This window comes from Cynara cardunculus (assembly GCF_001531365.2).
Source record: "Cynara cardunculus var. scolymus isolate 2C chromosome LG 12, CcrdV1, whole genome shotgun sequence".
In the NCBI taxonomy this organism is placed as follows: Eukaryota; Viridiplantae; Streptophyta; class Magnoliopsida; order Asterales; family Asteraceae; genus Cynara; species Cynara cardunculus.
In genome coordinates this window covers 38147858-38174274 of record NC_037539.1, presented here as the reverse complement: position 1 = coordinate 38174274, position 26417 = coordinate 38147858, and the positions used below count along the sequence as shown (strand labels likewise).

The 26417-nt window shown below is 31.9% G+C and overlaps 2 protein-coding genes across 3 annotated transcripts; one reads left to right on the top strand and one right to left on the bottom strand.

The window, feature by feature from the left end:
- Window positions 1-7979: 7979 nt before the first annotated feature.
- Window positions 7980-9631, top strand: LOC112523265 (putative cyclin-D6-1). The gene is made up of 5 exons (XM_025132788.1): window positions 7980-8283; window positions 8383-8478; window positions 8577-8805; window positions 8896-9026; window positions 9131-9631. The coding sequence occupies exons 1-5, from the start codon at window positions 8056-8058 to the stop codon at window positions 9344-9346; spliced, it is 900 nt and encodes a 299-aa protein (XP_024988556.1). The 5' UTR covers window positions 7980-8055; the 3' UTR covers window positions 9347-9631.
- A 14265-nt stretch (window positions 9632-23896) lies between these two features.
- On the bottom strand, window positions 23897-25152 carry LOC112523106 (transcription factor MYB8-like). 2 transcript variants are annotated; one of them, XM_025132550.1, is made up of 3 exons: window positions 24876-25152; window positions 24663-24792; window positions 23897-24475 (listed from the first exon to the last, which is right to left on the bottom strand). In XM_025132550.1, the coding sequence occupies exons 1-3, from the start codon at window positions 25006-25008 to the stop codon at window positions 24010-24012; spliced, it is 729 nt and encodes a 242-aa protein (XP_024988318.1). In that variant the 5' UTR covers window positions 25009-25152; the 3' UTR covers window positions 23897-24009. The 2 variants fall into 2 exon arrangements, with proteins under 2 accessions (XP_024988318.1, XP_024988319.1); XM_025132551.1 differs by having other exon boundaries at window positions 24884-24994.
- Window positions 25153-26417: the final 1265 nt, after the last annotated feature.

Genomic DNA, 26417 nt, shown 5'->3' with positions numbered 1-26417 from the left:
ACAGATGCGATAATTCAAGATCATTGCATCATAAGGATGTGACAACAATTTACCAATTTGATCAAAACCTAGATTTTATATTATGTTGATTAGGCCACCCTTATCCTGGTATACACCTCTCCTTGATATGCACCATTATCCCAAAATACACCGCTCTTTGATATGTCACCCTTATAACCAAAATACGTCTCTCCTTGATATGTCACTCTTATTCCATTCACATGATATAATCATATCAAAATATCAATTCATGCTATTATAGCACTAAAACAATTTATAATCATCCCCATATAACCATACAGTTTTAATCCAACAAAATAAGATGAAAGATTGTAAAAATAAACTCACCTTATAATTCACAGAGATATATGCAGACAACAGTAGCAATTAACCAGTTGAAATAATCACATAATCAATTCTACAAGCTTCCTTCTTCGGTTTTGTTTACTCCAGTTTCAAAAAAACACACACACAAAACTTCTCACCAATTTTTTATCAACCTTTTTATGAGATAAGTAAAATATCACATCAAATAGCCATAATAAACAAACGAGGCGGTTGAAGTTTAAAAAGAATTTAAACACATAAACCAATTATGCCCCTCAACTTTTCACCATTTTTTAAAACAACCCCACACTTTAATAATCAAATACCTAGTTATCACATTATCCACCCCTAAAAAAAAATTTGTCCCGGAATTCATTCATTAAACAACTAAGGATATTTATATCTCATCTCCGATCCTAGTTCCCAAGTAGCTTCTTGACCCTTATGAAAACGCCACTATACTGTCACGAGACTAATTTCTTTATTCCTCAAAACCATTGCCTTCCGGTCAGTGATGGCCTCAGGAGTTTCCACAAAATTCAACTTATTATCAATTTGCACCTCAGGTAGTGGTACTGCCAAATTCGGATCGGCCAAACAATTTCACAGATTTGTGACATGAAAAGCGTTATGAATAGCATTGAGTTCCTCAGGCAACTCCAATTGATATGCTACTTAACCAACCCGCTTACAAATTCTAAACGACCCAATGTACCTTGAACTGAGTTTACTTCTTTTTCCAAATCGTACAAGACCTTTTCATGGAGAAACCTTCAACATTACGAAATCTCCTACCATCAATTCAATCGGTTTGCGGCGTCTGTCGGCACAACTTATCTGTCGGTCCTGAGCTATTTTAATTCGTTCTCGGATTTGATCAATCTTTTTAGTAGTTAATTGAACGATCTCTGGACCAGCCAACTTTTCTCTCATACTTCATTCCAACACAATGCGTTTGGCACTTTCGGCCATAAAAAACTTTATACGGTGCTGGTTGTATGTTGGAATGGTAACTATTGCTGTAAGCACATTCGACCAGAGGCAAATGATTTTCCCAAGATCCCCCAAATTCAATAATACAAGCTCTCAGCATGTCTTCAAGGGTGATATATCATAGTCTATCTGATCTGAGATCCCATATCTCTCTGAAAGCTCTGCCAAAATTTGAAGGTAAATCTGTTATCCCTATCTGAGATGACGAGTCACTATTTCTTCAATATAAATCTTCGTAAGTTTTTCTAAAGGATAATTCTCCTTGATTAGTAGAAAGTGCACAAATTTAGTTAGACGATCCACAATAACCCATATGGCATCATACTCGTTTGGAATTTTTCGGTAACTTCATGATAAAATCCATGATGATATGATCCCACTTCCATATAGGAATTTCCAAAGACTGTAAATTCCCAAATGGTCGTTGATACTCAATCTTCACTTTTAGACACGTCAAGCATCGTTCCACATATTTTGCAATATCCTTATTCAATCCTGGCCACCAATAAAATGGTTTTAAATCTTTGTACATCTTATTGGTACCTGGATGAATTGAGTATCGTGATATGTGACTTTCGTCCAAAATCAGTTTATGGATGTTCCCGAAACATTGTATCCAAATTTTGCCTTGGAAACATAGAATTCCTATATTGTTTTTTGTTAGGGTTGAAATTATTCCACCAATTCTTTCGGCTTTGAAATTTCCTTCTTTGACAGTTTCATTTTGACATTTCAAAACTTCATTAAGAACATCGAGGATTAAGTTTGTTCTCAACGCAATGGTTTTAATTCTTCTAGTATTTTCTTTCCGGCTAAGCGCATCAACCACTACGTTTGCCTTCCTAGGGTGATAAAGAATTTCACAATCATAATCATTTATCAATTCAATCCATCGTCTTTGCCAAATATTTAGTTCCTTCTGGTTAAACAAATACTGAAGGATTTTATGATTAGTGAAAATTTGACAATTGGTACCTAATAAATAATGCCTCCAAATCTTCAATGCAAAAATAATGGCCGCAAGCTCCATGTCGTGTGTAGGGTACCGTTTCTCATAATCTTTTAATTGTCTGAAACGTATGTAATAACTTTCCCCTCTATATCAATACACATCCCAGACCTAGTTTTAAAGCATCACTGTATACCACAATATCTTCAGACCCATCTGGTAATGACAATATCGAACCGCTGCATAAACGATCTTTCAACAACTGAAAGGCTTTACTCTGGTTCTCTTCCCATTCATTCTTAACACTTTTCCTTGTCAGCTTGGTCAAAGGTGCAACAATACTTGAAAATTCTTGAATAAATTTCTGATAATACCCCGCCAGACCCAAGAAACTACGAATCTCGGTAGGGGTTCTCAGTATTTTCCATTTCTCAATAACTTCAATCTTTGCAGAATCCACTTTTAAGACTGCCTCAAAAACAATATGACCCAAAAATTGGACTCCATTTACCCAGAATTCACACTTGGATAGCTTGGCATACAATTTCTCCTTTTTCAAAATTTCGAGAATTAAACGAAGATCCTAAGCATGCTTCTCTTATGATCTTGAATATATAAGAATATCGTCGATAAATACATTAACAAATTTATCAAGATATTCATTACATACTCAGTTCATTAAATCCATGAATGCTGCTGGAGCATTTGTTAGACCAAACGGCATGACCAAAAACTCATGATCTCCATATCTTATTCGGAACGCAGTTTGGCAATATCTTCATCTCTGACTTTCAGCTGATGATATCCTGACCGCAAATCAATCTTGTAGAAATAATTTCCCCCAACTAGCTGACCAAACAAATCATCTATTCTTGGCAAATGATATTTATTCTTTATTGTTAGTTTATTCAGTTCTCGATAATCAATGCATATCCTCATTGTTTCGTCTTTCTTTTTGACAAACAACACGAGAGTGCCCCAAGGAGATGTACTCGGTATGATGAAGCCCTTATCAAACAATTATTTCAATTGGTTCATTAACTCTTTTAATTTGGAAGGTGCCAGACGATATGTAGCTCAACCCGAAGCAACATGATGTCTAATCGAGTTGTAAATTTTCTAACCATAGGTATCGGGTTGCTATTATCTGAATCCAACCCAACCCGATAAACCCAATATCCTTTTATTTCTTGGATTTAATATGATTGTTAAGTTTATATTAATATGTACATTAGACAATTACACTATCACGTACCCTCTTCATATATATATATATTTTCAATCTATTCTTCATCTCTATATAACTCATTCGTATATATGTTCAGTAACTGTGAACATATATATGTAAATTGAGAAAATTAATTGAATGTGATATACGTAAGATTTTTAAGAAGTATGAATAAGTTGTATCAAATGGTTGATGATGAAAAAAAATTATGAGTAGAGAAATAACATATTTGAAAAGGTTAGGATAACATTTTAATGTACTAAAGTATCAACCCGACCAACCCGTACAGTTTGGGTTGGGTTGGGTTGCTCTTTGGTTTGGGTTAAGATTTTTCAAATGACACTTATCGAGTTTGGTTATTCAAATGTCTTCAACCGATCAACCCAACCCAAGAGCACCCCTAATTCCATCTTTCATCTACGTTATAAAAATCACATAGATGAATCACCTTGCATACGTAACTCATTTTCTATCCACTATGTCAATCGATATTCAAGAATTATTTCACAAGTTTTGACCACATCGCAAGTGTAGCAATGCTAAATGGGATCTATTGCAATTCGTACTAAACTGTGTTGGCCTGATAACCAAGAAGTAGCCATGTTGTTCTTTGTATTACCAAGGAAACAACAAAGAATCGATAGAGAAATTGATGTGAGTTGTATTTACTACTTAGTGTCACACATCTACTTTTCCCTAACCGTTACAATCGATCACAATTTAAGAAAAGTTATAACTGACTCCTTGATTGTATGTATATGTATGTATATATAGACAAACAGACAAATAGATAGACAGATAGAGAGTTGAATCACGTGGGAACAAATGAATTTGATGAGTGCAACAAGAAATTAACACTTTTGAGCCCTTTGATAAGTTTTTCGCTTTTGCGGACCTTCATTTGATGGCTCACAAAAAATGCAGACATTCCATCTACCTTCATCTTCATATTCACATTGAGTCACGTTCACGTACTTTCACACACCTTCACTACCTTTCACATGCATGAATTTGTTAGTCTCATTCATGGTGATACAAGCATGTATGCCGAGGTAAATGAAGACGTGTAGATGTAGGTTGATCAATGTACATAAAGGTCTAGTGCTCTAATCATTCTCACTAAAAGTTACTTTCACCAATACGCTTCGTTAATAAACCATCTAATTCTAACAAATTATACAAACCATAATTAATACTTATATTAGAAAACAATAAATATATATAGACAATTATCATGATTCATTAATTATGATTGATATATATATATATATATATATAGGGTCCAATCAAGGGAGAACTCGATTGTTTGTGATAACTATGAGATACAATCTCAACCACACATTATTAATAATCAATGGTTATTATTAAACATATTAATTTTGGTAATTATTCATTGATTTTCAAATTTACTGATAATGTATAGGGGTAAATTAGTCTTTTTAAAATCTCTCTCCTTTCTCCCCCTCTCTCTCCGACCAAGAATTTCTAACAGTAAAACACAAAATAAATATGATATATGATGTGATACCCAAGAATTTATAACAGTAAGACACAAAACCAATTATGTTACACATTATGATACCACTGTGATAACGTCTTGAATATGGGTTGATAATAGATGTGGTCTAAGTTTTAGGCCACACACAACCACAATGTGATACACGACTGTGATACAATTTTGTTGAGATAATTAAGGAAACCGAATTCTTGATAATTAAGGAAACCGAATTTGATAACTATTAATTAAAAAAAATATTTAAATTATGATTAATCATTTTGCTAAAACGTCCTTTACCTATTAATTAAGGTAATACAATTAATATCATAAAATGATTGACTCATATTAGACCTCACAGTTACCATAAACTAATTAGTTCTCATTTGATTAGGCATATATATATATATACACACACACATACATATATATATATATATATATATATATATATATAAGATGATAAGGTTAATTCATTATGATCAAAACTTCATATTAAAAAACTTAATAGAATCAAATATTTATTAGACTAGATGGACAGCTAAAATTGGTTTATATTTTTTTTTGGTTAAAATTCAATGGTTTGTAATTAATAAAGCGTCCCATTATATACCTATTTAATAGAGTAAGAAAACGACTGAACCATATCTGATTTTATACTGTCACATACAAAATCACATGTGATTCACATGACTTCGTCCCCATGAGCTGAAGTCGCTGTCAAAGTCGCTCGCACACCTTTTTTTGACAGTTAATGTAAAATCACATAGCTATTTTTGGTCGTTCAACGGTATTTTCAAATTCTTATATAAATCTAAAGTTCTATCTTTTTCCTCGATCTCGTTAATTAAAATCTATGAAAATTGCATATAACAATACGAGAAAAAACAGTCGAAAATTTATCACAACGATATACATATGAAACAAATAAATTTGGTTTCCAATGATATTTATAATTCGTTAATTAATATTGGATTCTTTGAATAAAACTATATAATATTTATATAATAAATCCAACAATAAGTAAACAATGAGCTTCATGACAACAAATTACAACTAATATTTGAGAATAAGCAAATTAAATGAAAATATTATTATATTTTTGATATTAATAACGAAAATTATATTATATTTTTAATATTAATAATGAAAATATTATTATATTTTTTAATATTAATAACCGAAGTTCATAAATTCTAATGCTTTCAACAACCAAATTTGTCACGTTGTTACTAAACATCAACTATATTTTATTAAAATAAGTGAATTACATGTTTGGTCCTTGTAAATTCTTGTTTCTTGATTTTCATCCCTTGAACTCATAAAGTACACCGGTGGTTCAAAAATCGTGTTTCAGAACCCAAATCAGTCCTTCTCACTAACACCATTAGAGTTGGACTCGGTAAGTCAGCCATGTGCCCTTCATGCGAGGGGTATATTTGTCTTCTTACCATTCTTCTTCCTCTTATCTTTTTTTTCAACAATCAATTAAGAACATTTAGTAGTTGTTTGTTTACCTCTTAATAGTTTCATTAAAAGGCAACATCTAAATCGTTAAGAGGTAAATATTGTTTAGAAAAAAAAAAAGTTTGTCTTTTAATGGTTCTAAAATCCTCTGAATGATTTTGTATCATGTGTGTCTTAACCATTCAACACCCTATTCATTGTAAACAATTATCAAACAATTATATTTCATTTTGCACTATATTATGATAGTTTTTTTTTAATCATTTTGACTAATTAATCATTATATACTAAACCATTCAGCAACTGTCAAACAATCCTTTACTTAAGAACGTTCATACCCATTACAGGCAACCACCCACTACCACCACCATCACCTTCTTTCGGTCATCCTCAACCATTATTAAACACAAATCCAATAACAATATTAAAATCCTAAATCTAAAACAAATCCAGTAATAAACATAAATAATATTTTAAGAGCAACAGTGGATTTTTCAATAATAAAAAAAAATCTATTAATTAATGATATTTGTGATACAACAAAAAATCACACCTCTGAACTAAATCTCTAAAATCAAAAATAAAAATCGTAAGTCGAATCTATAAAATAAAAAAATGGAAACCCCAAAAAAAATTAAACGGACACTCAAAATCCTAAACAGATTTGGATATCGACTTCAAAATCCTAAATAAATTTGTACTTCAATTTCGTGATTTCGTCTATGTTGGCAAACTTGAATTTAAGTTTCGAGTTCATCAACGTTTGAGGAAGAGAAGTCGGGAAGGGCACCGTCGTCTTCAAACCTGGATGAAAGAAGGGTATTCCCGGAGTTTCACGCCACCTTCGTCTTCAAATCCAGGGATGATTGTTGAAATAAAAACCATCGATCTCCGTCTACCGTTCTTAATCTTTGTCTTCAAGATGGAAGACAAAGATTAGTGTTTCTATTTTCAGATATTATACAAATCTTTGTTTCCTTATTTATTTTAAAAGAAAAATAATAAATAAAAGTAAAAAGACCATAATGCCCTTCATGTAAGGAGCACATGACATCTCACATCTGTAATGGTAGCTTTTTCGAAGACGTCAATCAGATCCGAAACACGATATTTGAAAGTGTACTTTATCATTTCGAGGGACGAAAACCAGAAAACAGCTATTCACGAGGGACCAAGAATGTAATTCACCTTTATTAATATTTTGGTCAAAACTCAAGCATTTTTCTTTTTTAATTACAAATATAATAATTTAGATATTTCATTCTTAGTAATTTTGTTATTAAATTAAATATTGCATTTATTTCAAATGAGAACACTAATTTCATTATAACACAACAATAAATACAATTTGTTGAAATATTTAATATTTGGAAAATTATATTTAATTATTTATTAATTTATAATTAGAATAAATACGGTTTTTGTAATTTTTATAGAAAGGGGATAATATAACAAATAAAAACAAAGAGAGAGGAGTGAAGTTGAAGTCTCTCTCTGCACCTTCTTTTAAGATGGGACAATAATCTCTAGTTTTCTTCTGCTTGTCATCGAACTCGTCTCTCTTTCAACCTCTTCGTCTTCCTCCACCATTCATCAATGGAGTTCGACCTCGAAAACCCATTCACTAAAGACCTTCAACACTCCCTTTTCGCCATGGAATCCGATCACCTGCCGTTGTCCAACTCAGATCTTGACTCCGATCATGATATCCGTCGACAAATCATCTCCTTCATCTCCAGTTTCTCCCAGAAACTCCATCATCCATTCGTCTCCTACCTTGCCATCAATTACCTCCATCGTTTCCTTGCCTCCCACTCCATTCCGGTGATGATTACTTCGATCTCCACATTTATGAAACGTTTGACTTTTTCGTTAGATAAGATTTTTTGGTGTCGCTGGTTTTTTAATGCAGATGTTTTGTAGGGTGAGAAGCCATGGATCTTGAAGCTAGTTGCAGTTTCTTGTGTTTCGTTAGCGTTCAAGATGATAGGAGCAGATTCTGGACTATCTGACGTTCAGGTGATTTGATTGATTATCGTTCTAATCTTTTCCAAGGTTTCATTTAATTTTTCTTATGGGGTTTAAGCTTTTCCATGACTTATTTTCTGGATTTGCAGAAAGATGGTGAATTGATGTTTGATTTTCGGATGGTGGAGAGGATGGAGTTTCTGGTACTTGGTGCTCTACAATGGCGAATGCGCTCGATTACTCCTTTTGCTTTCATCAGATTCTTCGTTTCTTTCTTCAAGCTCAAAGCGACATCCCTCCATTCCGATGACGCTGATCATCATCATCATCAAGTTCTTAAAGATAGAGCCACAGAAATCATCTACAAAGCTCAGATTGGTATACAAATTCAATGAATCTTTATCGTAACCCATTTCGAGACTATCTTGGATTAATCGATGTTCTTGAAATGTGTTTGCATAAATGCAGAATCAAAGCTGTTAGAGTTCAAGCCATCAATTGTTGCAGCTTCTGCTCTCCTATGTGCTTCTCATGAACTCTACCCATTACAATTCCCATTCTTTAAGAACTCAATTTCAAGTTGTTCGTACGTAAACGAGGTAATTAACCGAAACCCAATTCATAAAACTCATCATTTCCACATCAAAAGAACGTGAAAAGACGGTTGATGTCAACATTTGTTTGCATGATTTGTTTTCTGCAGGATGATTTCTCAAAGTGTTACAGTGAGATTCAAGAGCTTGTGTTGGATGGTTATGAATCAATGCTGAGCTGCAAAACCCCCATTAATGTTCTCGATTTGGACTACTCAAGCTCAGAGGATACTCACAACAAAACAGCTCCATCTGCAGAAGAAAAGAAAGGATTAAAGAGGTTGAAGATAAGCACTTTTAGCAAAAGCCCTTTTCAGCTTTCTTAGTTCCAATTTCTAGAGAGAGAAAGAGAGAGAGAGATGCCATTGGTTTCTTGGAGAGTGACACAAAGCTCAGTTTGGCTTAGCTGTGTGCATAGAAGAAAGGAAAAAAGAATGGGGAATGGGAGGGAAAAAAAGTGGAAAAATCTCTGTGCCATTAAAGAAAAAAGGGAAAAGAGAAGAAGAGTGAGAGAGAATTAGGATAATAAATAAAAACAAAAAGAACATAAATTGCTTTTTTTTTTTTAATTTTGTTTATGTTGACAATACAAAAAATCCTTTACCTTCTTTTATTATTATTATTTTTTATTAATCTGGATATCCAACCCGTTATGCGAGTCATCGTATTTGAATCTTTGTGGTCACAAAGGGATTTTTGTTTCTTCTTGGATTTGAATCTGGGATCTCTAAACACTTTTGATCTTTAAAGTTAAGCTCAAACCAATCAAGCATCACCCTTGTGTTTATCTTTTATTATATTTTGTTGTTATAAATTAATCATCATTAATTCCTTTAAATATAAATAAATACTAATTTGTTATAATGAATAATATTTAATAAGTTTTACAAATACCAAAAATAACGCAAACAAATCGTGCTTGTTGGTTTTATACCCGTTAAATCGTTATATTAATATCATATAAACGATAATTATTTGTATTAATATAACAAGTATAATAACATAAATGTTCAATCAGGTAATTACATAATAATTTCTTTTAATTTTAAAATTAGTATTAAATATATATACATATTTTTCAAACCTTAATTACGAATAATATAGATATATATATATATATATATATATATTAATGTTGTTTGAACTAATTTGGTGATAGTTGATGGGGATGGGGGATTAAATTTGTATTTGTTTGGTTGTTACGTTTTATTTTTAATGATTTTTACTCATTTATTATAGTGTTTAATCAAAATTAAATGATTTGACCAACTTTGTTTTGTAAGACGACATGATACTATTGATAACTGAATAGATGTTTGATCATCTTTTCGATATCAAAAGCAAGCAAAATTGAGTGAAAAATACAGTAAATTAACGAAAATGAAGAAAATTGATCAGTTTTAGATGCGAAACTTCAATTCAATACTATCACAATTTGCGTTGTGTACAAAATTAGTTAAGTACCAACATCGTTATGTAATCACAGACTATATATTTTGAAGTAGTAGTATTAGCAAATTGAAGACGAATAAAATCATTTGAAAATCTAACTGTTATAACACCCACTGATGTTATGATTCATAATTGGAATTCAGTCTAATCAAAAGTTATTGAACGATGATCAAGAAACTATAATTATTGATTGATTATGTTAATGAACAAATCATAGTAGGTGTTTTAAACCCTAAATCGTTATTTTATTCATTGATCATAATGAGTATGGTTATAAGCATACTGAATATTAAATATGTAAATCGAAAATGAAGTGTCTTTTAGATTCAATCTTAGCTAGTAATGATACTTTAATTTTTGTTATAACGATCATTATGATACGAGCTCAAGATTGCTTAAAACTATGCTTTTGCGTCATCTAAATAACTTTCTTTGGTTCTAAAAAGAAATTTATAATCGGAAAAGATACACACACACACACATATATATATATATATATAAAGACTTGGGATCATGTGAGACCAAGGGTTTTTAATGAGATCCGTAAGACCAATTTTCAACCATTGGATTAGATATACAATCTGAACATTCATAATCACAAAATTGCCACGAGACTTCTCAGTAATCACAAAATTGTCACCATGCAACGTTAGACCATTAGATCATTAGTTTATAAAGTTGATTAATGAACATAAATTGGTCTTACGAGTCTCAAGAAAAACCCTTGGGCTCATGTGAACCCATCCCTATATATATATATATATACACGAGTTTGTTAACCTAAATCTTTTAGGTTCTATATATAAAAAAGACGTAGATTATACTGTTTTTCTGTTTTGTTTATAGAAACTAATGAACCTGGCAGATATGGCACTGGTACATACCATGTGGTTGTTTGTGAAACTTCAATGTTTGATAGAACGTTCTATTATTTAAACATAGACCAAATTTACAAGACAAACTCTCTTATTGAGTCCATGATCTTACAGCTATAACCTATCGAATTATCACTGTATATCCTGAGAAAATTATATTTAAATTATTTTTTGTTTTATTAATAATATCAAAATGGTTGTACTATACATAAAATTGAATATGGTCAAATGTCCCAAGTCAAATATTCAAACTCAAAAGTTTAGGGTATTAATTTGAAGACTAGACCTTTGTGTTGTTACCATATAATTTCCCACCATGTGAACATTATTGTCATATAATGCCACACAAGTTTAATGTGGTATCCATCATTACCATTTGGTGTTGTTTTATGGTAGTAATAATAATAATATACTAAACCATAAGGTGGTGTCTGATTGGTTTGAGCTTGACTTCATATGTCAAAAGTACCAAAAGGTCTCAGGTTCAAATCCAAGGAGGAATAAAAATCCCCTTTGTGGTCACGGAGGTTCAAATGCGGTGACTTCGGGCTATGTGCAAAGCAGGTGGTCGCCCTGGAATTAGTCGGCTCGCATAGCGGGTTGAATATCCAGGTTAATAAAAGAAGAACAAGTTAAGCCAAAGGAGTAGATGGCAAGTAATCATTGTATCAAGTTTTAGTTTAAGATTATGAGATTCTATTAACCATACTGATTAATGAAGTGCTTACAGAACCAGCAACTTGCGTGAAACTTATTCGAGGAAATTACAAAAAAAATGTTAGGGTAAAGTTATACGACCTCACAAGTTATATCCTTATTAGTTCAACAACCTTCAAGAAGTAAACCGTCCTGTTTTTTTTTTTTTTTTTGATTAACATGGATATCCAACCTGCTATGCAAGCCGACTAATCCCAGGGCGACTACCTGTTTTGCAAATAGCTCGGAGTCACCGCATTTGAACCTCCGAGGCCCAAAGGGGATTTTTATTCCAACTTGGTTTTGAACTTGAGACCTCCTGGTACTTTTGACCTTTGGAGCCAAGCTCAAACCAATCAGGCACCACCCTTGTGGTTACCGTCCTGTTAGTGTTCTATGAAAACATATCAAGAAGTAAACTACAAGGGTGGTGCCTAATTGGTTTGAGTTTGGCTCCAATGGTCAAAAGAATCAGTAGGTCACATGTTCAAATACAAGGAGGAATAAAAATCCCCTTGTGGCCAAGGAGATTCAAATGCGGTGACTTCGGACTGTCTGCAAAGAAGGTGGTCGCCCTAGGATTAGTCGGCTCGCATAGCGTTGAGCAACCTTCAAGAAGTAAACCGTCCTGTTAATGTTCTATGAAAACATTTCAAGAACAAACCCTAAAACGACTAATATGATTTACTTCTTAACTTCGTCGTATCAACTAAGAATAAAACTTGTTACGTAGCACGACTTCATCCTAACAGCTTATTATAACGGGACAAATTGTCATTCCTATAAACTTAAAAGCCCATGAAGTTCTCGATTACAACGATTGGATGTCATATATACATACCAGGCCTACTTTTTGTAATGTTTGTGTAAACGACGCTCGAGGCTCGGAATAATCTATGTTACTCGTGAAACGATGTTGGATGTGTCAACGAGCGTGTGATTCGAATCGGAAGGATCCAAATCCAAGATGGTCCCAAAAGAAGACCCTACATGTAAGATCTCTGTTCCAAATAGAAAGAATGGCACCACAGGTTCAACTGGACCACTGGTGGATCTGGTTTATGTAGAGTTGTAAAAGTGGTGCAATAAATAACACCAAACCTTCTTTTACTGTATATATGGATTGCCATGCCTCTTTTGTAGGGTGTGGATCATCCACTTTTGTGTATTCTAGGGTCTAGATTTGTTGCTATATATATGCATACTAAGTACACATTTTAATGTGCAAGGTACAAGTCTCGATTTGGGAACTCGGGATCTAAAAAAAAACGAGTTCTCTTGATTTAAGTACGACGCTACTTCTTATTGTTTTTAGGATAGACTACGAGCTTGTTGTGTGGTTGGAAATGTGTTGAGAATCAAACGTCACGTTGGTCAATAAAAGTCGTCAGTTATGTTACAAGTCTAAATCTACTAAAATATTAATTAAAACATGTCGTTATAGCTATCTAACGTGATTTGATCGACAAGCATCTCAGTGGTCAATGGAGAGCTGATGGTGTAAATTTATGATGTGATTAAGTCAGACGTTTGTAATAATTATACATAACGAGTTTTTAGAATAGTAATAATATTTAATGTGGTGAACGGAATCTTATGAGTTGTTGATGGTGGAACGATAAGTTGATCTTAAGGGGGGAAAAGGCTTACGGTATAAATTTTTACGATGTGAAGTTTTGTAATAGAGGAAATGGATTCAGTATAATAGACGTTGATGGATGCTTTATTATAAAGGAGAATAATCGTTACAAACGTGATTTTTTAAAGCTCTTATAAAAGCATATGTGCCCTTTTCTTTTCGTAAAGAAATACGACAGTTGTTTAATACACTATACAAGTATCAATAACTCATTTTCCTTCGTAACAGATATATTTAGGAGTGTCCATATATAACTTAATTTATAGATTTCCATAAGTGTTGGACTACACACACACACATATATATATATATATACATACATATATATGTATGTATATATATAGAGAGAGAGAGAGATAGTTCGTTTCAAATGCAACCTATTACATTTGTACAACAAATGCAACCCAATAAATTGAGATATTTATGGAAATAATGAGAGTTTATTTATTATGATTTGAATATTTATGGAAGATGAATATGATTCATTAATTAAGATTAATACTTTATATTAGGAAACAATCAAAACTTTTATAAAATCACATATTCATCAAATTAAATGGACGGATGTTTCAAGTACAATCCATCACATTTGTACAACCAATACAACTTATTTAATTGAGATATTTATGGAAATGATTAATGTTCATTTATTATTATTTGAATATTTATGGAAAATGACTAGAATTCATTAATTATGATCAATACTTTATATTATGAAACAATCAAAACTTTTATTAAATCACATATTCATCAAATTAAATAGACGGTTGAGATTGAGTTGTATTGGTTGTACAAATGTCAAGGTTTGCATAATAATCCACCTATATATATACAATACACACACACACACACACACACACATATATATATATATATATATATAGGGTTGGGTTCACGTGAGACCAAGAGTTTTTTGTGATACCCGTAAGACCAATTTATGTTCATTGATCAACTTTATAAACTAATGAGCTAATGATTTAAAGTTGCACGGTGATAATTTTGTGATTATTGAGAAGTCTCGTGACAATTTTGTGATTATTAATGTTCAGATTGTAGATTTAATCAAGGGTTTGAGAATTGGTGTTACGGGTCTCACGAAAAACCCTTGATCTCACATGATCCCGAGTGTGTGTGTATATATATATACACATGTATATATGGGCCCATTCAAGAGGGAATTGATTAGTTTGTGGTAACCGTGAGATCCAATGTGAACCACTCATTTGAGATATTTAATGATGTTTTTTAAATAAGCTAAAAGGGTAATATAGTAATTCTTCTTTTGACAACTAATCAAAATATTTAATTAAATTTTTTGGAATGAAATATTTAATTAAAATTAGTTACCTAGTATATCAATTACTTAATATACATCGTATTTTAAAGACGTTTGTGCATCAAAATATATCATAGTGATAACGTTCACAATGTTTCACGTATATCATAATGTATTTTCTTTGTTTTACGAAATGTTTCATAGAGTGCATTTTCGTTATTTTTATTGCTTTATAAAGAATATAACATTGTACATCTTGTATGTATATATATATGGGTATCATAGTGAATATCGTTTGTAGGTATCACAGTGTGTATTTTGTGTTCACGAAAGGTTTCGGAATCAGGTTCGCCGAATAAGATTTGTCGAAGGGAGGAAATAGGAGAAATGAGAGAGAATATTTATAAAATCCCTAAAACGCCCTTGATTAATATGTTAAGTTAAAATTATCAAAACTATTGATTTTCTAATTTAACCTTTAATTTGTGATTGAGATTGAATCTCAAAGTTACCACAAACAAAACAATTTTAATTTAATTAGGCCCATATATATATATATATATATATATATATATATGTGTGTGTGTGTATGTGTATTTTGTTTACATGTATTTTCTTTGTTTTATGAAATTTATTATAGTGGACACTTTCGTTATTTTTATTGTTTTACAAAGGGTATCACATTATGCATCTTGTTTGTATATATTTGAGTATCATAATGAATATCGTTTGTAGGTATCACAATGTGTATCTTGTGTTCACATAAGATCCCTAAAATGTCTTTAATTAATATTTTAAGTTAAAATTAAATTTTTAATTTAACTTTTAATATGTGATTGAAATTAGATTTCAATGTTAGCACAAACAAAACAGTTCTCATTTAATTACGTTCATATATATATATATGTATGTATATATATATATATATTCCAAATATACCATGCTCTAACAATAATAAATGCAATTTAGTTTTAATTTGATGCAAATAATAAGAGACCATAAATTCATTCATTGAAGAGGCCGAAAAGCAGCACACATAAAACTTGATAAATATTAATTGGGATATGAATGACTATATAATAAAATTAGGGTCAAAATTTTGGATATAAACAATAAGTGTTACGAGTCACATGAAAAAGGAGAGGCATGGGATGGGGTCTCAAATAAGGCCCATAAATGTCGTTATAGCTGCATTCGCTCTACTCACTTTACATGTAAACCAAAGGGGTGGAGCCCATGACACATGACATATCCCATAAAAACACATACGTTGTATGTTTATCTATACGGAATAAAACATGTGAGGACCGACAAGATATCCAGAACCGTGAGAACTGATTTAATCCCTAATTTGGTTTTGAAACTTGTTTTTGATTATAAAAAGGGTATAATTGTCATTTTGATCACGGAGATTCACTTGACGAAACACATACTGACTAGGGGTGCTCAAAAACTCGATTAACTTGTTCAATCTGATCAACCCAACCCAATCCAATGTGAAATAACCCAACCTGAAGCCACCCGATGTCTAATCGAGTTGTAAAATTGTCAAACCGTAGGTATTGGGTTGATATTGGGATACTATTATTTGAACCCAACTCAACCCGACAAACCTGATATTTTTTTATTTCTTGGATTCAATATGATTGTTGAATTTCTATTAATATATACATTATACAATTACAGTATCGTGTATGCTTTTCATATACACATATTTTCAATCTATTCACATCTCTATATAACTCATTTCTATATATGTTCAGTAACTGTGAACATATATATGTAAATTGAGAAAATTAACAGAATGTGATATACATAAGAAATATGGATAAGTTGTATCAAATGGTTGATGATGAAAAAGAAATATGAGTAGAGAAATAACATATTCAAGGTTAGAAAAATAGTTTAATGTACCAAAATATTAACCCGACTAACCCGATCAACCTGTACGGGTTGGGTTGAGTTGGGTTAAGGTTCTTCAAACCATAAGCATTGGGTTGGGTTGTTCAAATGTTTTCAACCCGATCAACCCAACCCATGAGCACCCCTAATACTGACCATGCTTATCATCTCATGAAATAAGCCACGATTTTTATAAATATGTTATTTCACCTCATGAAATTCAAACACAATTTTATGTCTATATGTTATTTCATCTCATGAAATTAAACATAATTTTCATCAATATGTTATTTCATCCCATGAGAAATCCAACACAATTTTGAGAAAGAAAATCAACGGCTGCTTCAACATATGTTGCAAGAATCGATAGGAAATCAACACCAAAACAGGGAAAAAAACGAGATTCGAAGGATGAAAGAAACCCCAAATCGTATCCAAACACTAAACCAAAATCAATACATTGTTCTTAATTTACAAAAAATTTTAAATGAATTTACTGCCATCAGCATTTTTCACAATTTAATGCAACAAGGTTCAGCCCTGAAATGCATAATTTTGAAAATAAAATGAGGGTTAGATCATATGGTCTAGTGAGGATTCCTGTCAGTGAGATAATCCAATAAAAATCACTTTGATATGAAGCAATTACATCAAGTAACAAATAATATAAGCAACTACATCCCCTAAGGAAACTATCCACAAACAGTCGCTTTTACAAAAATACATGCTCTGCTAGGATCATAATCAATATCGTCAGTAGAACCACACAAAACACATTCATTGGTTATAGTTATCCGCGCCCCCCGCCCCTTGAACGGACCGTCACAATCCTACACGCACACGTGCTTCTGTTGTGTAAGTCCCTTAATCCCAGTAGCAGTTACCGAGTCTCATGTGTTAAGATCAAACAACATGTACCAAATACCATCTCACATCTAAACACGCTAAAGATTTCAAATCCTTCAAATTTCCAAACTTTTCCACGGAATCCAAATATCTCAAAACCATTCCATCAAACTAAACTCCCCCATGGAATATACCGGATGCGTGAATAGAATTTGGTCGATGAAATTGACTATTCCAATTCCTTCAGATTGTATCAAACCAAATGTTGCATAAATGTTCTAATAGACTGTTTAATTTACCAGACTTAAAGTTTATATAATCAAACAAATGCATTTCATATGAGCGTTTTGGTAAGTATATTGAGCGTTCTTGTGCGTCTTAATAAGGTTTTTATAACACTTTTGAAATAAAATGTCTTATTAATTTTTTATGACATTATTTGAAAATGTTTCAAATTTTCAACTAATGTCATAAAAATGTTTAGCGTGTTTGTTGTTTTGTGTTTAGTGTTTTGCCTTGATCTGGAGGGGTCTCCCCCCTCCCTATAAAAAAAAAAAAAATTCTTTTACAATACTTCTTTGTGAAATTTTTTAGAAAAAATACTCTTAGAAATTAATCAATAGAGTTAATTTACACAAACATTTTATAATATAACATTAAATGCTACATTTCAGAACCGGAAAATAACTTTATTTACGAGGAAAGATTTACGGTGGATACCTAAGACACCCAGAAACGATGAAGGACGTAGCAAGCAACGAAATGCTTCGGGCAGTTAAAAATAATAGGGGTGACAATGGGTCAAGTTGGGTCGGGTCCGAGTTCAAACCATTTATTAAATAGGTTGAAAATCTCAACCCAACCCAACCCAACCCATTTAATTAAATGGGTTGAGATTTTTCAACCCAATCCAACCTGTTACCTAAATGGATTGACAGCGGATTGACATGTTTACGATTTTTTTAACCCGACCTGTTAAATAAATGGGTTGAACTTGGGTTGACCTATTTAATTTTAAAACTTTAAATAAAAAAAGACTAGACTATTTATTTATTTTTTGAATAAAACATAACCACAAATACAAACAAATTGTTCAAAGTTTGAATAAAACACAACAACAACAAATATATTATTCAAAATAAGTTGGATTGGACTTTGGAGGCGATAATAAAGTAATGGACTAAAGAGTTTTTTTAGAGTTTCATGATGATTAAGAGTAATGGAGGCGATTGGAATTTGGAGTTTCATCTCACGACGGTAGGATTTTTAATTAAGAATAAAACAAAAATTAAAAATTAGAATACTAGATATAAAATTAAGAATAAAATAAAATTATATAATATTTTAAATAATTTGAAAACGGGTCAAAAAATTCAACCCAACCCAACTCATTTATTTAAATGAGTTAGGCAGGTTGACCCATTTATTTAAATGGATTGAAAATCTCAACCCAATCTCCTAATTGTAGATTGGGTACAGAATAAGTTAGCAAATTGAGTCATTTTTTACCACCCCTAAAAAATAAGCATAAATTTGAAAATTCTTAAATAAGTTAACCTTTCAAACTACAGCTGAATCCATTGACACTATCGAATTTAACATCGTTAAATTCTTTTTTTTTTTTTGGTTAAAATTTGAGATATGAAAATATATCAAAGTAGAAGTATTATATAAAAATATATATGAAACTAATTTTAATATATATTCTTCTAAATTTTCACAGAAAAGTCTTTTTATAATATATATATTTGACAACTTTAATATAATATTAATTTTCTTGATAATAATATTTAATTAAAACGTTTTTTTAGTAGTATAAATAAAAAGGTGGCCCCAGTTGCGTCACTTCTATATCGTCACGATGGCGTAAAATTTTGTCATCTAGTTTATTTAAATTAATGGATAAGGTCCTTTTTTTTAACCAGGGACATTTTGGTAATTTTATGTTGATAATGGATTTATTTTTTCTTTTTTTATAACGGATTCGGTCTCTTCATCAACTTCATTTGTATAACGAATTTGGCTTTCTCTCTAATCAATAAAACTTGATTAAAAAAAGTACCAAATTTATTATAAAAATGAAAGTAGATGAAGAGACTGAATCCGTTAACAAAATTAAGGGTCATTTTCTACGGTATTTTAATTGACGGCGTTATTAGGAGGGACCACATATTCGTTATAAAAACGAAACTATAAGAACGTACTTCGTTAAAAAGTCTCCGCAGGGACTTTACTAGTTAATTTATGTAAACTACAAGACCGGATTTACATTTAGCTCTTTTTCTTATTAAATTAGAAAGTTAACGATTTAATTTCATCGTTATTTTTCTTTCAATTATGGGTTTTCGACTTTCGATTGTATATCAACGAAGTTCGAGACTATTGTCCTTAGCGATTTCCATGAAATTAAAAACCAATATACCATATGAATTTGTTAAACGTTGGAACATATTCAGATCGAAATACGTGTTTTCTTAGTTCTATGTATGATTAATTATAAAATACGTAGTCAATATCAGTTGTGTATTAGAGTTTTTTATTTTATTTTAACTCATATTAATTGAAATATAGATGTAAGGAGTCCGTTACAGATGCTATAACAACTCAGAAATAAATGTAACCGATCTGTCCATTCTTTTAACAACCCAAAAATAAATGTAATCTGTCCATCCTTTTAACAACCCAAAAATAAAGTAGTCCCTATAGTTTGGTGGTTTTTATGAAAATGGTCTATGTACTTCATTTATTACATATTAGAACTCGTCGTATGTCGATTTGTAACGGATCGGTCCCTTCCTCTAATGGTCATACAATTCCTTTGTTAACCTTGATCGATGACACTTTCATCCTTTTTTTTTTGTCTTTACTCGAAGGATCAATTTCGTAAACCACATAAACTATAAGGACCAAATCTGTAATTAAGTCTAGAAAATAAAATAAAATTATTAGTTTTATTATACTTGAAGTTTATTAAATTAATTAATTATTATAATTTAAGTTTAATTTTAATATATAATATAGTTTCTTTCAAGAAAAACATATGAATTAATTATAGATATTATAGGTGACATATGATGAAAATTATGAATTTTTTTTTTTTATCAAAAATGTATCCAATTTTTTTATATAAAACTTTATATAAATATATCAATTTCTTATATAAATATATCAATTTCTTGTTTTTTTAAAGAAAAATAATATAAAAATGGAAAATGCCCAAAATACCCCTCCTCATGGGATGCCATACAAGTGTCATAAATGCTTTTCATATGATCATAGTATAATAACATCATTTGACTTGATGTTATTTAAGTATACTATGGTAATTAAGTCGGTACAATTTGATGCTAGTCATGGGTGTGTGATACTAAACCTATGATTTGTCCCGGTGCCTCTAGGCCCTTGTTGGAATTAGATTGAAGAAATACATGCTTGCTTAGGCAGATGATAAGTGACATCGGGATTCATTATTTATTAAATCCGTGCGGATATCAGAAAGAAAATATTGGATTTAACGAGAATGACACATACCATGTCTCATGCTAGCACTTAAACATAAAAGATTTCCTCACCAATTGTTTGAAGATTATTGGATTCAACGTGTTCACATGGATACCACGATGGCACCAGGGGTTAAACCATTTAGTGGATTTTGGATTCAACTCTACATCAAAGGGTCCTGCTTGTAAAAGGTTCAACTTTTATAAACCGAACTACCCAGTTCCATATGAACCTAGTTAGGTTGTGTTTAATTCCGCTATGTATAAGACCCCATAACCGAGGCATGTATAAAAGCTACTTACGGAATTCTAGTTTGGTCAATGTGTTTTGCATGTTTTAATTCACTAGATACTTAAAAATGCAACCTTTATTATTTCAGATTATCATATAAACCTTATGTTAAATTTTGTGGTTTCAATGCAATCAAAATCATCGACTACATCAACTAGAATTCTTATCTAAACCTACTCTCAATTTCGACTTCGATTTCTTCCCAAATAATGTTTGTTCCTCAAAGCATAGAAATAAAATACGTTTTATAGCCACTGCCTATAGATTTGATAATATTTACCATTAATACAAATTTGTGTTAACCAAAATAGGATTAATATATGTTGGTCATTGGCATCACTTTTAGATTTTGAGCCCTAAGAAAGAACACGAGCGGATGCCATGGGAACAAATGAACTAACAGTAATATTGTATCGATCGTTTGTTGAAGCTTCTTTCGAGATAACTCCTAGCTCAGTAACGAAGGGAGTTTTGTAAAAGCAACATGAAGAATTGCTCAGATACCAGTGAGTGAGGCCTATTTGGGTCGTGTTATAAATGCCCTGGCTAAACCACAAGCTGCTGAACTTGGTAATATTTCAAAAAGACTGATTGATCAAAAGTAACATGTCAGGTATGTATCCCTTTTTGGTTGATCAGATTCTAGATTTGGTAACCCTTAATTCCATATGTATAGTCGAAAAGTGATCCTTTGATGGTTCTCGTATCCAACTTATCTTGTCTTGTAAGATACACATAAACCTGATAACCATATACACATATGTATTTCCATCAAATGCTTCATTTTCCCCTCCAAACTTCTTTCATAATTTCCCTTCAATTGTCTAAGAGGGTAACTAGTTGATAATGTGCACTACGGTGCTAAGTGCTTCGACTCAGAATGTCTTGGGAAAACCATTGTTGATAACATTGATCAAGCCTTTTTCCTATCAAATTCACATTCGTTCGTTTAACGGTTCCGTTCGACAAGAATTGCGACATGTCATAAATTGATGATGAAAATCTTCCTTCAAACATAAGTCTTTGAAGTCATCGATGGTGTATTAACCACCATTGTTATATTGTATCACCTTCAATTTTTTGTCCATCTTGACCTCAACATGTGCTAACCATGTTTTTAGTGATTCGACTTCAATTTCAACACAAATGTCTATGTGAATATAACCAATAATACATCTGAGGTTGTGTTTTCCAACCCCAGATGCGAGTCAAGTTAGATTGCCTTTTCCATACTCTATATAGAAATCTAGGCTCGCGGGTTTGTCGACCCCGGTAAGTTTATACTTGCCAAGAACCTCAAAGTTTTTCTTTGAAGTGTGACCAATATTAGATGCCATAAATGAGTAGCATTTAGGGGAGACGCAAGATCCCATCTTAAATTCGAATCTTATAGCTAAGCTTCAACAATTGTCCAACCAAAATCAAAGAACTTGTGCTTATGGGTATGTACTTGACGTTTTGAATATCCTGAAACACCCTTCAAATATATCACTGAATGAACATCATTCTTTTTAAGTGCTTCTTTCATGGTCGAGTGACATTTCCCAAATTTTGCTCTCCATTAGAGATTTGAATTGTAATACCAGCTCCCGACATGTTATGGAACCTTTATAATAGACTATAGGCAGATTGGCATTGAAAAGACGGTTATCTGCTTGATCAGGTCAAACACTTGGTGTACAATGCTAACAACATTACTAAGAATCTAGATCAACAAGCTCTAATAGCAATTGTAGGGTCGGAATTCACAAATAACACAATGGAAATGATTCCAATGTCTCAAACAAACAAGTGAAATCCAAGTATGAATCGAACATAAACAACGAATGTGGATAAACTAGATCTAGATGATGCAAACAATATCTAATCACAAGTAATAATGAACAATGTTAAAAAAAAATGCAAACAATCATGAACAATCCAATTACGAGATGGCACAGAAATGGAAACAACGAGATTTAATGTGGTTCCACTATCTGGAAGATAGTGTACTTCCATAGGGAGAGAGATAATGATTGTATTATAATCACGGGGAGCTTACAACGTACTTAGAAGATCTAAAATGTTCAAAATCAGCCAAGCAAAGTCTCTATTCTATAAGCTTTCTATTTTTTATTTCGAAAAGGTAACTGCGATTTGAGTTAAGGAGCCAATAAGACATATCTAATGAAACCCTTTAAACCACACTTCACGTTACGCCACACACCCTAGTCTATGTGACCATATGTCATGTGCCATTACTCGCATAGAATAAAAGGGGATTTGAGCATTAATCTAGCACACCATAGAGCGTGGATAAAAATGCAATCCCAGATCAATTACGCGATTTCTCTTAACAAATACTTGACAAGATTCCGTGCATAAAAGACTTCAAGTTTTATTAACCAAGTTATCTCTCCTGTCTTTTCCAGATTTTAGTAATTACAGAAAACAAAAGAAAAAACCCACAAAACAAGGGTTTTTTTTTGTATGATTTACATGATAGACTGAAGTCATCTCATCACATGGGTATCATAAACCACAAAAATCCATCGTTGGCCATAAAACGTCATCTATCAGGATAACATCATGACCATAAGATGAAGAGACAAATTTGTTTGTAGAATCCATCAGTGCCATAAAAAAATCATCTTCCATACTCCAAAAATCTCCGACTGGATCTCCATTTGGCGGTTGTGATGAGCAGCCATTTGAAGCCATATGTTCCAAGCTGTTTGATGATGATTGTTGGTTGTTAGCATTAGATGATGAATCTGAACATAGAACTGCAGTTAAGATTTCCACTTCGTCTCTATATTCTTTTTCAGAAACTTGTGGGACACCTTTTTCTTTACTGCATTTTGGATTTTGTACGATTTCAGTTTCTGAATGTGAAACCGTACTACGTTGTTTACTGCGTTTCCTCAAATGCGTGTGCCAATAGTTCTTGATCTCATTGTCACTTCGTCCAGGTAATTTTGCAGCTATAGTTGCCCATCTGCAAATAACAGAACCCTTTAATGTCTAAGAGATGGTTCAGAACTTGAGTGTGTGTGTTTGTGTGTGTATATATATATATATATATATATAGAGAGAGAGAGAGAGAGAGAGAGAGAGAGAGAGAGAGAAAAGTCAAACATATATACAACTTCTCCCGACCATAATAGTCGTTAATCAGGACATACTTGTTACCAAGAATGTTGAGTGAGTTGATTATGATTTCTTCTTCTTCATCAGTGTAATTTCCCCTTTTTATATTCGGACGAAGATAATTCATCCATCTAAGCCTGCAACTTTTGCCGCATCTTGATAACCCTAATCATCGAAATAAACAACAAATTAACGAAAATGTCGTGAGAAAAGAATTCATAGCGACTAAAGAAAAGAAGGTTTCAAACCGGCTAACTTGGGAAGTTTGCGCCAATTCTTATGGCCATGTTCTTCGATGTACGCTCTCAACATGTTATCTTCATTTTCGCTCCATGCACCTTTTCTTACTCCATTTTTGTCCAAATATGGTGCCCTCACCATTTCTGTGCAACTATTCTCTCTAACTGTGCTGCTTGTGATGCCCCAATTCAGCCATGTCCACTCTTGTATTTATACAACCAGAAGAAACAGAAGAAACCAATCGTGTCTTAGATATAATACTTCCAAAACATACTCGTAGGTGAGTTTTGAAATTTAAAGAAGCATTTTTTATAGTTGAAATTAATATGAATATATTTTTTTAAAGACCAATTAATCCAATTAGTTTTTCCCATTGTCATTAAAGTTCATGTAATTGTTATTTTATGTCTGATTATAAATTAAAGAAACTTATAAAGATTATATCTTCAACCAAGTTGCATTTTTAAGACAAGTGGGGAAATGTATAATGTGATATATATGGTTTTAAATTGCAGAAATTTTAGAGATAATATATTTGTATGACTATAAATATCGTAATGAGACAAAAATGAGGAGGCTTGGTGATCCAGAAGGTTCAACAAATGTGACGATATTTGGATTTTATTAGGCAATGGGAAACCTTAGAACTTGTATCAATGTAAATGGCATTCAGGATTCAACTAATTAATATCAGTTGACAAGTTCAAACAATCTAGTTTGCCATATCTTTTTGTCTTGGTCATATACATATATACCATATAATGACATAAATAAATAAAGCCCTATATCTATGGCTTGAATTTAGGACGGTGATTAATGCATATTTGTTTTATTTCACATATAGTATATTCACAATGTGCACATTTTTACGGGTTCTTAAATGATTTGTTCCTATATGTATGTATGTATGTATGTATGTATGTATGTATGTATGTATGTATGCAGGGACGGATCCAGAAAAATTTTCAAACGGTGGTACCATATAATTAATATAGTATAATATACATTTAAAAATAATTATAAAAAATATGGTTTTTATAGTACCGATAGGGCTGTAAACGAATCGAACGTTCAGCGAACCGTTCGTGAACAGTTCGGCGGGAAGTTCGTTTATTTAATAAATGAACGAACATGAACTATTTTTTTGTTCGTTTAGTTAAACGAAMGAAYATGAACAAGAGTCTCGTTCGTTCATTTACCGTTCGTTTATGTTCGTTTATATTTGTTCGTTTATGTTCGTTTATATATTAAGTTTAATATATTATCTTTTATTTATTTACTTTGAATTCAAATAATATTTATTTATGTTCGTTTATGTTCGTTTAGCCCGTTCGTTTACGTTTGTTTAGCATGTTTACGAATGAACATAAACGAACACGAACACACCTTATTTCTAAACAAACGAACACGAACACAAAGATTTTTGTTCGTTTATGTTTGTTTAGCATGTTTACGAACGAACATAAACGAACACGAACACACCTTATTTCTAAACGTACGAACACGAACACAAAGATTTTCGTTCGTTTACGTTTGTTTAGCATGTTTAC

Excerpts from the sequence above, each read along its gene's own strand:
- LOC112523265 (XM_025132788.1), top strand. The coding sequence starts at position 8,056 with ATGGAGTTCGACCTCGAAAACCCATTCACTAAAGACCTTCAACACTCC. Across the intron at positions 8,284-8,382 it reads TTGCCTCCCACTCCATTCCG|GGTGAGAAGCCATGGATCTT; the intron begins GTGATGATTACT and ends GATGTTTTGTAG. Across the intron at positions 8,806-8,895 it reads CATCTACAAAGCTCAGATTG|AATCAAAGCTGTTAGAGTTC; the intron begins GTATACAAATTC and ends GCATAAATGCAG.
- LOC112523106 (XM_025132550.1), bottom strand. The coding sequence starts at position 25,008 with ATGGTGAGGGCACCATATTTGGACAAAAATGGAGTAAGAAAAGGTGCA. Across the intron at positions 24,793-24,875 it reads CAAACTTCCCAAGTTAGCCG|GGTTATCAAGATGCGGCAAA; the intron begins GTTTGAAACCTT and ends TTCGATGATTAG. Across the intron at positions 24,476-24,662 it reads CTCAACATTCTTGGTAACAA|ATGGGCAACTATAGCTGCAA; the intron begins GTATGTCCTGAT and ends TGTTATTTGCAG.